The sequence below is a fragment of the Danio rerio genome, chromosome 5, assembly GCF_052040795.2.
Source record: "Danio rerio strain M-AB ecotype USA chromosome 5, GRCz13ab, whole genome shotgun sequence".
In the NCBI taxonomy this organism is placed as follows: Eukaryota; Metazoa; Chordata; class Actinopteri; order Cypriniformes; family Danionidae; genus Danio; species Danio rerio.
The window spans coordinates 43000742-43014346 of record NC_141025.1 but is presented as its reverse complement, the minus strand read 5'-3'; the positions used below and the strand labels follow the sequence as shown (position 1 = coordinate 43014346).

The following is a 13605-nucleotide window of genomic DNA, read 5'->3' as shown; positions in this document are numbered from 1 at the left end:
GTGTAGAGGCAATTCAATTTAAAGCAGCAGAGAATGTTATTACATTGTCGTTTCCTTCTTAGGGACATCAGTAAAGATAAAGAGAAGTGTGAGGGAGAGGAGGAAGAGGGTAAGGAGCAGAGCACACCACGTGGCCGAAAGACCGCAAACAGCCAGGGCCGCCGCAAAGGCCGCATCACCACTCGCTCCATGGCCAATAATGAGGCTGCATCTGTGGTGTCTGAAGACCCACCTCCACCACCACCTGAACCAGGTAACATCCACAGTTGTTTATTTACATTCTCTTCCCTTTTTTGAGTTTTCATATAATAAATAAAAATAATTACAGAACATGAAAAAGAGTTTTATATATATATACACACACAGACACTTACCGGCCACTTTATTAGGTACACCTTACTAATACAAAGTTGGACCCCATTTTTCCTTTAAACTGCCTTAATCCTTTGTGGCATAGATTCAACATGGTACTGGAAATATTCCTCTAAGTTTTTGCTCCATAATAACATGATAGCATCACAAAGTTCCTGCAGATTTGTCGGCTGCACATCCATGATGCAAATCTCCCGTTCAACTACATCCCAAAGGTGCTCTAATGGATTGAGATCTGGTAACTGTGGTGGCCATTTAAGTTCAGTGAAATTATTGTCATGTTCAAGAAACCAGTCTGAGATGATTCATGCTTCATGACATGGCGTGTTATCCTGCTGGAATTAGCCATCAGATGATGGGTAGACTGGTCATGAAGGGATGAACATGGTCAGCAATGTTACTCTAGTAGGCTCTGGCATTGACACAATGCTCAATTGGTACTAATGGACCAAAAGTGTGCCAAGAAAGTACATCATCACAATCACTAGCCTGAACTGTTGATTCAAGACAGGATAGATTTATGCTTTCATGTTGTTGACACCAAATTCTGACCCTACCATCCAAATGTCGCAGCAGAAATCGAGACTCATCTTCTGTTGTAACAAGTGGTTATTTGAGTTACTTTTGCCTTTCTATCCGCTCAAACGAGTCTGGCCATCCTCCATCGGCATCAACAAGGCATTTGCGCCCACAGAACTGCCGCTCACTGGATATTTTTACTTTTTCAGACCATTCTCTACAAGCTCTAGAGATGGTTTGTTCATGAAAATCCCACGAGATCAGCAGTTTCTGAAATACTTTGACCAGCCCGTCTGTCACCAACAGCCATGGCACTTAAATATTCTTTCTTCCTTATTCTGATGCTTGGTTTGAACTGCAGCAGATCATCTTGGCCATATCTGCATACCTAAATGCATTGAGTTGCTGCCATGTGATTGGCTGATTAGTGATGTGCGTTAACAAGCAGTTGGACAAGTGTACCTAATAATGTGGCCGATCAGTGTGTGTGTATATATATATATATATATATATATATATATATATATATATATATATATATATATATATATATATATATATATATATATATATTAAAGTAAAAATCAAAAAAGAAAAAAATATCCGACCTTGAACCAGCAGATTTAACTGTCTTTGATTTGTCATACTGTTTGAAAGTAGCTGCCATGTAACTAGGTTGAAAATATTGTTATATTTACATATTGTTGAAATGTTAAAAAATAAGAAAAGACTTAATATTAATAATATTAAGTAATAAAATATTCATCTGTTCAAACAAACCAGTTTGCTTTACATGTATCCAAGCTTGTTCACAAAGTACACACAGAAGCACAAAAAGTCCTGAAGGTTTATTCTGTGTTTGCGTAGTTTTGCCAGAGCCAGCACCCCCTTCCAAACCTGAGCCGACACAGAAACCAGCTCGAGAGCCAGCAAAACCCTCTATTGCAGCCAGCGCAGACACACGAGGTGAGCACTATCTGTTTCTCACTTACTTTAACCTCTCTCTCTTTCCCTGTTGAAATGGTTTCTCACATCCACACACTCTCTCACCTCTCAGAAAAGTGCTGTGATGTCTGTCTGCTGATCGAGCGGTCAGTCTGGGGGAAGTGCGATCTGTTCCTCAGTGACCTCATTACACAACCTCAAAGTCACCTAGTTTGCTGTTTTTCTGACCATCTAGGTGTAAATGTGTGTGTTTGCTATAGAAGAGAGTTTGCACAGAATCACAGAGGCTTTGATAACGTAGACTAAACATTACCGAATGGGTGCGTTTGTAACCGATTTAATGGTATCAGTTAAACGATTAAAAATATTATTTTATATATTTTAGTTTGGCTGCATAAGGGACCGATCGAATGCGCTTTTTGCGTTAAGAGGGGCATCTTTTGAATGGTTTACTAACGGTCGCAAGTTTTTTGCACGCATCTCATCACAGAGCTGCAGTGTTTGTGTTGTCAGATAACTGCAGAGAACTTTTCAAGAGCATGGTTTCTGCTACATTCATTCTTCCATAGCAAGGCGCCAAACCAAAATTCATCCCTCCACGGCTACATTACAGCTTCCCATTCAAAACATTTAGTCATTCTTTGTTGTTGTTGTTTTTAATAGCGGATTATAATCGCACTGAAACGTATTAGAAGGTAAGTTAATTATAACAGTGCAAACTTTTGTGTAACCGTATAGTGCTGTGCGCTATTAGTTAAACCATTTGAGGTTACGTGCTGACTGACTGACAGATGCGTGAGGTCAGCAAACACGGCGTAGCTTTCAGTTGTGATGAACACAGTTTCCATAAATATACTTTATTTATAGATAAAGGTCTATTGCTCTGCATATAATGACTTTACTTTCACTTTACTTCAGGACCCATTAATGCCGCTCTGCAGGTCTGTTGGCCACTTTCAGAAATCTTGAATATCACAGTATTATTAAATATTACAATTGTAACAACATAAACAGCAACACTCTTGCACAATCAGTGCCCAGCTGATTCAGTCATTTTATAGTAACATAAAAAAAGAGCGCCGCACTTCTTGTCAACAATAAAGGCAGTGAGATGCGCCTCATGTTTTTGGAAGAGAAAAGATCGTTTGCAGTGATTGGGCCCTTGGACGATAACGTATCACCACATGTGCCTACAGACATATTTGCCAAAGAAGCAAAATGGAAGAAGAATATTGCTGTGTGATACAGACGAGTTGATGCCAAATCAGCGCTGATGCTGATTGCCTCCTGGATCTGCGTCATAAACACAACAAATAGGCTTTAGCTTTCATTTTACAGTGCATAAAGCATGTATGCAAATTAATGCAATATCATGTTTAAACAACAAAACTGTCTACAAAAAGTCAACATATACGCGTGTTGTCATTATCTTTTTATTACCGCAGCGCGCACACTTGAACCGCGAGTGAGAGAGAAAACCTTATATCAAGACATAGCCTAATCTTTAAAATAATGATTTCTATTGAAAATGTAAAAAGATTTTGTGATATAGTAACAGCGGGGCATTAAATAAATGCATATTTTCCGTGGAGCGAGCGATTTGAGGAAGCCTGCTTTTTTTTTTTTTTTTTTGACAATAGAAAAAAACATGATTGAAAAAAAAACAGCCTGTGCCCGTTTTAAAAAAGGATTCAGTCAGTGTTTTCATTTTGTAATCTAAATTAATCATTGAGGGAAAAAATAATTTAGGGCAGACCTATTTATTTTATTTAGTTTATACTGTTCTTCTATGCTGTTGGAAACACTGCAGGTGCATGAAGATGCTTGTTATGTTCTTTTATTAATATGCTAGCATGTTAATATAAATCAGCATTTTTAAGTGTTATATTAAATGTGGCGGGCACAAAATAGACACGTAAATTATTTTTTATTTATTTAATTTAATATTAATCTGACCAGTTAACCGTTAATATCCGATTAACAAGCGGCGGTTGTCGGTTAACAAAATTAACCGAAATGAGCATCTCTACTAACCGTGTTTCGTACACTTCACTGTTTAGCGCACTCAAGTGACCACTCCTCCGTCATTAAAAGCCAAATAAGCATGTTTGTGTGATCATTCTCTGGGTGAATACCCACTGCACAACCCGAATTTTGATTGATGTCTTTTGGACTAGTAGTTTATGAAAAAAGATGGCAAAAGTACCACCTACACACGTGTACGGAAGATGATGGGTATTAACGGTGCTCCATACACTATTAAAACAGTGTTCCGTAAAGAGCGAATAACTTCATTTCACCTGCAAAAATGGACATTGTCTTATTAAAAACTAACATCAGAATATACTATTATTGTGTGTTATGAACATTTAAAATTCTATAACTTTACAATCATTTAATGTTTATTTTATGTTTATTTTATTACAGCATGACAATTAAAAATATTAAAACATTAAATTCATGCAAATTAACGCTAACTTGGCTGACCTTTTATGAATATAAACATCATCATTGTACAAAGATTTTCCAAACAGCGTTTGCAGCCTGTCTTTCAGGCTCTCTTGACAATTTGTGATAACATAATATTCATTTCATAAAGGCGGTAATACTCTTTGATGCATTAATTTAAATGCATATTGTCATTGCTCTAAATGTCTGCTTCCAAAGCGACACTCGCCCCTTTAGTTTAATCTGTCTGTTTTCAAGCGCATTAGGTAGACGTAGCAAACTTACTGAATTTTCTTAGAAACACATGGTAGGAGGGTATCAGTTGTGCTCGGTGGTAAAAAAAAAAAGCTGAACTCAATAAAAGAAATAAAGATTACACAGATATATAGCTTGTCTACGACCCATAAGTATTTATTCAGAGATAGGCGTTAAAAGGTAATCTGTACAGAACATCGTTGTGTACGAAACATGGCTAGTCTGCGTTACCCGGTGCTCACTCAACATCAATCTTTCAGTGTTATTTCACTTTTCTTTCACTGTTATGACGTCTTGTGTGTTTACTGTTTATTCCTTTTGCGCTCTTCTGTTAGTTTGTCTTTCTGTTGCTGTTTTGCTCCGTTTCGCTCTCCATGAGTGTTTGTCCATCCTCTTCTATCTCCAAATCCCTCTCTTCCTCCTGCCACCCAACGCCAGACTCAAGGTCTCTGAGTTTGTGTTGCCGTGGTGACAGCGGGTGGAGGGATCGCCATGGAGACGATAATGAGAGGCAGGTAAACGCAGCGAGCGTCAGGAGGAGTTTTATTAGAGCGAAATTGGGAATGAAAGACCGACCTGATTGTTTCATATGGCGTTCAGCTAGTTTAAAACCAGAAACAAAACAGACCTCAGCACTTGCTAAATAGAACATTTTGAGGGATGTAAACAAAAACAATGCTCTCAACGTATTTCCTGTTTTATATTTTGAATTGCTATAGCTTTCAAGAATCCAAAAAGAGCCACATATTGATATTGTTATGCATTAAGATAACATTAAGATATGATAGACATGCCTCTTGTTACAGTTATGAAGTAGTTTGAACAAGCAGGGAATGTTGATGGGCCACATTGAAATAGTCTATAGTATTCATCATGGTTTGCCACCGAGGAGATTAGACACGTCAGGATGCTTGGCTGATTAGCACAGCGTAGTACCTTAAAGATCGCTCAGCTTTTGTATTTGTTTTCACCATAGAGTCTCTTGTCTGGCCTCAGTGCTGTGTGTTGTGATCTGATGCAGCACTATTAAACCACAAGCCCACAGACTCGGCACGTCGCGCCTGATGAACTTTGTGTCTGTGTTTGATTTCCTCTCATCTTTCTCCATCTTTAAAGTGGGTTTAAAGTTTTAAACAGATGCTGCACATCCATAATGCACCAATTTTACGTCTAAACCGCCATCAACATGACAAAGCAGTGGAACACGAGCATATAAACGCAACACGCTCGCTCTCAGGGGTCACGGAGTAATGTAAACAGCGTCTAGTGGGTCACCAAAGAGACGTTTATTTGAAGAGTTTTAGCGGAGGTTCGCCACACAAGTCATCCAAACACTGCGGGGACACACACTCGCGCTCTCGCATAAATGTCAGAGGTTCACACTGTGCTAAATCTGTCTTAGTGTTTAGTCGATTTCAAGGAGACCCTCGGAGCGGGCGGGAGAGGAGTGTACAGGCTGTCTTTCTCTCTGTCTCCGTCTCTCTCTCTCTCTCTCTCTCTCTCTCTCTCTCTCTCTCTCGCTCTCTCTCTCTTGCTCTTGCTGTAGTTTGAGTGGAAATTGCGTAGGGAGGGGTTGTTGCACTGCTCGCTTCAGCTCGGCTACTGTTATGAGAGAGTCTGCCTAATGATATGGGTGAGTGAGTGAGTGTGTGTGTTGGTCTTAGACCCAGAAGGGTGGTGCTTCTGCACTCCTCCACTGTCTGCTGGAGATCAGCTGACTGGACTCTGAGAAAAAAGAGGGAGACATGGGAGAAAGCGCGAGTTGAGTCTGCTTAGTGGAGTCCAGCGAGCAGCAGGGAGGGAAAGCAAGAAACAGGGCAAAGGACAGAAAGCAGTTGAGGACAGGAAGAGAGACAGAGGGAGGGAGGGAAGGTCTTGAGGAAGGGTGGAGGTCTGGGCTGAGGGAGGGTGCGAGATGAGTGCTGTGTGTTGTAGCTCTGCTCACTGACGCTGCTGACTGTGTGTGTCGCTGCAGGCGCGGTTGAAGCTGGAGAGACGTCTCGCTGGACGGAGGAGGAGATGGAGATCGCCAAAAAAGGTACTGCTTGACTTTTACTTCATTTCCCGAACTCCCCATCCCCCCTCCCGCTCCTTCTCTGCCTCTCGATTGGCTCTGCCCGATCTCATCTTCACAGGCACTTAAACTCACTTTTGCTCTACTTCTTTGATGGCTGTGGTTTTGCGTGTTTTCAGTTTTGTTGAAGTTTGTTCGGGTTTCATCGTTGAGCATCTTCTCTGTAGTGATTGCTCAGATCAGGACTGTACTGCAGAAGCTGCTGCAAGTGTTGTGACCGTTTGACACACTAGAAACTCTACAAGATGACCATTCACCTCTAGACACACTGAGAGAATGACTGGAATAGCGGAGAGTGCAAAGGTTCTGCTTTGGGTTAAAAGTTAAATGGGCTTTTAATGAAAAGGTTTTGAGCAAATCGTCTTGGTTGCATGTCACCCCAAAATATTCTCACTAAAAAAAAGTTGTTGTTGTTGTTATTTTACTAACAGGAACACGTACCTATTAATGTAGTATGGCAACTTTTGTGACATTATTCTACCTTACATTTATACAAAATTATTATGATTACAAAAAATTTGATTTATACAAAAACGTATTGATTCATCTTTTATGTGAATGAATACCTTTACTTTTCAAGAACACATTAAACCTATCAAAAGAATGAGTTAAGACTTTTATAATATTACAAAAAGATTATATTTTATATTTATATTTTATATCTATTATAAAAAATCCTTTGTTCATTTTCCGAAACAAAATAAATAAAGTAGGATAATTTCTGAAAATAACAAAAAAAATGTTTAATTTACAGTAAGTTAATGGGAAAAAAACAACATTTTTGATCAAGTGCCACCCTGGTCTTTTTACCAAACTCCAAATTGTCAAATGCTAAATTTTATCCAACTATATTATAATCATACAATTTAATTTAAAGTAATGAACAATTATTTAACTGTTTAAATGAATTATTTTTGTTTATATTTTGATTATTTAAATATATTTATGTACTTAAAGACATTGCATTGCAAATAAACAATATACTGGGCACTTCCTTGATCAACAGTCTTCATCTGCATATTTTACTTGCATTTGCAGCACGAGATGTGGAGTATTTATGATCAAATCATGAAATGTAACTGAAGTACACTTTTTTTGTTGTTGTTGTTTCCAATTACTTATAGCATAATTGGCCTTCAATACTCTTTTAAAGTATTAATATTATTATACTAAAACAGAAAATATTACAGTATTTTTATAAAAAAAAAATTTAATCCATCAAATTATAGGAAAGGTTCATTTAAATGGTCCTGAAGCTAAATCATATCAGTCCTAATGCATGCTTCACTCTTTCAAAATAAAGTTTTATTACTTTCTTTATATTTGGTGAATGTGACTTGGACATGATCTTGACAGCTTTCACAAGTTTCTCTAGAAACAGGTCTAGGTTCAGCTGCACTCTTCAGTCTACAGCTCTGTCTCCACAGTCACTGACAGTGTGACAGCAGGAGGAGCGGGCAGAGGAAAAGAGTCTTCCTCTTGTGGAATGTATTCACTAGTTGGTGTTTTTGGCTGGTTGCATTAACACGCTGGAAAGAAGGACAGTGGACATTGGTTTTAACTTGCTTAACTCATGACATTTCTGAAGCAGTTTATGTATACTTACTGATCAACTCTTCTGAGACAATGTCATTATGGAAGTGTTGACACTATATTTATTTAACAATAGACTTTTCACATTGTTAGTAATGTATACCCTGAGATAATAAAGGTGCACTTCTGTTTTTGTGGTAAACAAGTTTGCACACGTATATTGATTAACAAATTTAAGTGCAATAAGTGTCTGAATTCCTAAAAAATTAAAAGCACTCACAGAATCATTAATGCACAATCTACCCTCAGGGCTTTTTAAAGCATCAGAGTTTGCAGAAGTGTTTTCAGGTCAGACTGCGGTCATCCAAGTGCATTCTTTGTGCTTCCTCTTACTTTGTGCTCTTTTTTTTGTCAATCCTTTATTTAGTAGAATGGAAGTTCAGTCCTCTGAGGAACAAACATGAAGGTGTGTGTGTGTGTGTGTGTGTGTTTGTGTCTTTTGTACAATCCTCTGGTGAGCCATCAATGTCGCTGCAAAGTTCAGTTTAATTGGAGGACAGTCCAACATGACGAACTCAGGAACAGAAGTGCAGTCTGCACACCGAGTTTCAGGATTTGTTTGGAGGAACTGTTTTGTATTCTGACGAGAACCACTGTAGCTGTCATGCTGACCTGAGAGGCACGCTGCTGTTTTCTCAAACAAAGGGTAGTGTTGAGCAAAAAATATAAAGCTCTTTAGTTTGATTTGTTAAATCCCGCAACTTCTTTTGCTTGCTTTAACAGGCATAAACCAGGTTTACTCTGCCACACAAGGCCAGTGGAGTGAGATAATAGAGAATGTCTGTGTAGAGAGAGAGAATCAAGGTCAGCATGAGTTATAAACCACTGCGGCTCAAGGTGGTCGATGTTGAACCTGTGATGTTTGTGGTGATTAATTCAGCACTCGTGGAATCATACACCACCACACACACTTTTGTTAGGAGTTTTGGTTCTAGTTGATACTACTGTCCTTTGCTGCAAAGTGATTACAAAGAAGTTTTCATGGCCAAGGTAAAATTCCTGTCATTTCAAGGCATGTCGTTCTTAGTAGTGAGTGTTTAGCGGCTTTGAGTGGTTAGGGGATAGCAAGGCCCTTAGATGGGCTGGTTAAAGTGTATGTATGTATGAAGAAGGTGGAGGCCTCTTGAATTCCATCTTGTTGTCTGGTGCATAAGTTCAATACAATGTTTTGTGAAGTAATGTAAGATTTGACCATCAAAGTTGTCTTTTCACTGTCTGGTACTGATATAAAAATATGCTAACGGTGCTGGGGAGGAAATTAATTATGAATAAATGGGTCGGTACAGAACCTCCTCTTGTCAAGGACTGGATAATCCTAATTAAAGAAACCATAATTATGGAAAAGATTAGACATATATTAAAAGGAAAATCCAATTCATTTCAGAAGCTGTGGAAAATTCCTTTGACCTGTCTTTGATTACAAGTCTACTATTTATTCTTAACTGTGCACACCGTGATATTGTAATATTGTTTTGAATTAGACCACACTGTTGTTGTTTTTTCTTCTGTTTTTTTCCCCCTTCAAAAATACTGCATACTGTTTATGTTCTACTCATTGCAGTGTATACAACTCATTCTGAAAAATTCAATTAATATATATATGCTAACACCTTAGATTAGGTAACACAAATCACTTTTAACTAGTTTTGTATTAGCATGCATATTTGTAACATGTTGGCCAAGGCTAGCTTTAAGGCCTAGAAATATTGGTCATTATAAAAATGTTCTCATCAGACATCTTTCATGTTTAGTTGCAGATTTATGCTAATTAGTAAAGTTGTAAAAACCAGACAGTTTATTATTTGTTTAAACTACTGGATTACTTTATCAGATATTGTCATTATATTTTATTTATCAGAGCAATAAGGAGGAATTAATTTTACCCTTATGACCTGATCATTTATCTCTCTGATAAACATTGTGCATCCCTAATATTTGAGTTTGAATATTGAATTTAAAGTTAGTCTTTTGCAGTGTTACAGTCAAGAGCCCAATATTTACCTTGTCCTTTCATGTAAGAGCAGGTGCAGCCATTAGAACCTTAGTGGCTTGAAACTGCTGGTCTCACTGGTCTCATGGTTTTTACAACTTTTAATCCATAAAATTTAAACCACAAATATTTAAGGCTCATTATGCAGTCCGATGTGTTAAACTGGTAGTTGCCCATTATATATACTTTTTAATATACAGTCATAAACGCTTTTTATAGAGCAAGTAGTTTCACCATTTATTGCTGTTATTCCTAGTCATTTCCCCAGGCAGATGAATTAAAAGCCCAACAATCTTAGTGTGCTCCAAGAACCTTCATCTTTAAACATGGAAAAATAAATATTCTAGTTCTCTTGGTAGGCAACATTGAGAGGTTTGTTAACAGTATACCATGGTATTGGGTTTTAAAACTACCCCTAAGTAGTTTTAATAAAGAATAAAGGGAAAATTTCAACACGTTTGTACAAGATGGTCACAGACATTTTGCTGTGTTGACCAACATGAATGTTTAGTTTGTGAAGAATGAATGTTTACAGACAACACCTGTTGATAGATCATAATATCTGATTTCTTGACCTAATAATGTTAATTGATTTGTTTCTTGTGCAACCTGGAGTAATTATCTCTAATGTGTCTTCCTGTGAGATACTAAGAAATCAGGCTGCTTCTGATCATCAGGAGTTTAGCTAATTGGGCTGCTACAACCTCGTGGTGCCCTGCACATCCTGCCTTAACAAGTTCATCCATTCTAGCTAAGCTTGCAGGATTATCTGCACCACCGAGGCAGAGCAAGTGGCACAGCCACTGCATGAAGCCCAGCAATCTTTCATGCTTTTAGATGGTGCCCCTGAAGTGAACAAGTTCTTGTCTTCACTTGAAAATGGAACCCTTTTGGAATTTTCTTTTGGTTACGACCAGTCTTTGCTACGACAACCAGTTACAACCAGTTAGTTTACTACTAAGGGTTTGTTGCATCTGACTGCAGGTACATATTTTTCTGTTCATTCATAATGTTACCTGTGTTTCTTCTTGTGCACAGGTCTGGTTGAACATGGCAGGAACTGGTCAGCCATTGCTAAGATGGTAGGCAGTAAGAGTGAAGCTCAATGTAAGAACTTTTACTTCAACAACAAGAGGCGATACAACCTAGACAATCTACTACGGCAACACAAGGTACAGGTACAGGTCCAGCTTCATGGAGTACTTCTACTAATCAAAAAATTACTCCAAAATATAAACAGTGATAACATGTTGTTAAAAATAACATTAATTTCTTATTTAATACACATTTAAATCTTGTAGAAGTTTTGTATTTCTATTATCTCTGCAGGTTAATGTCTTCTGATAGTAATCTTCTGAATTTTGTTCCTCTCATGTTGTTGTGTGCAGGGTTCCCGCCGGCTTCGTGGAAATCGAGACCCCTCGCAGAGCGATCCAGTGCCTGATGACGATGAGGAGAGTGACGGTATGATCTACATCTGTGCATTAATCTCTCTCAACAAACTCTCCAAAGCCCATCGCTGTCAATCTCTGTGACCTGTGAACCCAGAGTCCGATCAAGCAGAGAGCAAGAGAAGCAGCAGGGGTCAAAATGTAAAGAGAGCAGAAACTGAGCGATTGACACAGAAAGGGAGGGATGAAGTGAGAGAGCAGGAGTGCAGTGTGCTGACCTGTCTGACTGCAGTGCGTTTGATTCGATCTGACAGCGAAACCCCAGACCGCGCTGCACTGCCACAGAGGTCAACATCCTCCCTCTACTGCTGTCTGGACGCTTAATGAGTGGGAATCAGGCAAATGAGTAGGGGAGGGTGGATGAAAGAGAAGGGAAACAAGCGAATAAGAGATTGGAAATGGAGGGAATGTGAAGAAGGGATAAGAGATCTGGACTTGCTCTGCCTGCCACGCTCGCTCTTATATAAGCGTTCCCTGGCTTTAAAGCTTCAAAAAAAAAAAAAGTTGCTGGAGGAAAACAGAGTGCTTCTGCAGAGTAGGTTTGATCTGTGTTCTGTTCTTCGGGTTTGGTTGTGGGTGATATTCTGTCTTACAGCATGACTTGGAGTCTTTTATGTAGTTCTGTAAAAGGTTCATACCAAGTAACTTCCATTTGATAGGCAGTTATTTCTTTTGAGAAGAAAATTTGCCAATTCAGGGCCCACAATACCAATCTACAAATGCATTTCAGAGCTCTTGAAGCAACATTTAAACAATCAAATTAAAGAACAATAATAATCGTTAGTCTTCTATGTCCCATGATCTTTTAGAAGTCATTCTAATGCAGTGATTTTATGAAGCGATGCTCATTTCGGCTAATTTTGCCAACGTCAACCACCACTCGTTAACCGAATATTAACAGTTTACTTGTCAGCTTTATTAAATTGTTATTTAATAATAATTTTTGGGGCCATGTGACTTAAAATAATTGACGTGTCTATTTTGTGTCTGACACATTAAATATTGCATTTCAAAATGCTGATTTATTTTACATGTGAACATATTAACAACAGAACATAACTTAACATAACGTTTCACTTAAATGACATTTTTGAATTACAAAATGAAAACACTGACTGAATCCTTTTTAAGGACTAGCACAGGGTGTTTTTTCCCATCATGTTTTTTTTCTCGTCAAATAAAGATATCAGGCTACATTAAATCGATTGCTCCTTGGAAAATATTAATTTAACCAATACTCCTCTGTTATTCTTGTATCATAAACATCTTTGTTTTTTACCTCTATATTACCTATCTTAGTTGATATTTTATAAGAACTGTCATTTTGCAAATGGAATTATTATTAATAACTGTCATTTTGCAAATGGAAAAAAGGTTGGTTTGTTGGTTGTAAACAAAATCATCACAACAATAGCCTGTTTGTTGTGTTTATGAGCGGTGCTGGAGCACACTCTAATAGAGAGAAAACTCTGAGGCTCCAACTTGTGGCCAGCTTGTTTCCAAAGCAGCGCACATTTTCAAAAGTTTTGCCTCTTCTTTCTCCAATTGTGAAAATAAACAGAAGTGTTTATGACTCAGATATAGGACAGAGGCAGTCAGCATCAGCGCTGGTTTGGCATCAACTCGTCTGTGACCCGCAATATTCTTCCATTTTTCTTCTTTGCCAAATATGTCTGTAAGCATGTGTGGTTGCATGTGTTCCTGTCCTGCGAGTTAATTATGTGTTGCACATTTATGTAGCCAATTAAAAAAAAAAAAAAAAAAAAAAAATATATATATATATATATATATATATATATATATATATATATATATATATATATATATATATATATTCAATCATTTACCTGAAACTATTAATCTGTTAAGAACACACCCTTTCGGTTTACTGTGAATCGGTTATTATGAGCATCCCTAATTTCATACTCAGGAGACTTTTTTTGATGAATACAAAATAA

General features: G+C 37.9%; 2 protein-coding genes across 54 annotated transcripts in view; both read left to right on the top strand.

Moving 5' to 3' along the window:
• Positions 1–13605, top strand: part of epg5 (ectopic P-granules autophagy protein 5 homolog (C. elegans)) — a 1176376-nt gene that overhangs the window by 414194 nt on the left and 748577 nt on the right. The window lies entirely within an intron of this gene.
• The window catches only part of ncor1 (nuclear receptor corepressor 1), a 114785-nt gene that overhangs the window by 59968 nt on the left and 41212 nt on the right, over positions 1–13605 (top strand). For 30 of the 50 annotated variants that reach the window (NM_001442985.1, NM_200276.3, NM_001442984.1 and 27 more), the window contains 5 exons: positions 63–253; positions 1759–1857; positions 6515–6577; positions 11235–11368; positions 11585–11660. In NM_001442985.1, the coding sequence (NP_001429914.1) occupies positions 63–253; positions 1759–1857; positions 6515–6577; positions 11235–11368; positions 11585–11660 (563 nt within the window). Of the gene's footprint in view, positions 1–62; positions 254–1758; positions 1858–6514; positions 6578–11234; positions 11375–11584; positions 11661–13605 lie in introns of all 50 variants that reach the window. The other 20 variants (NM_001442983.1, NM_001442987.1, XM_087251442.1 and 17 more) reach the window with 1 other exon arrangement.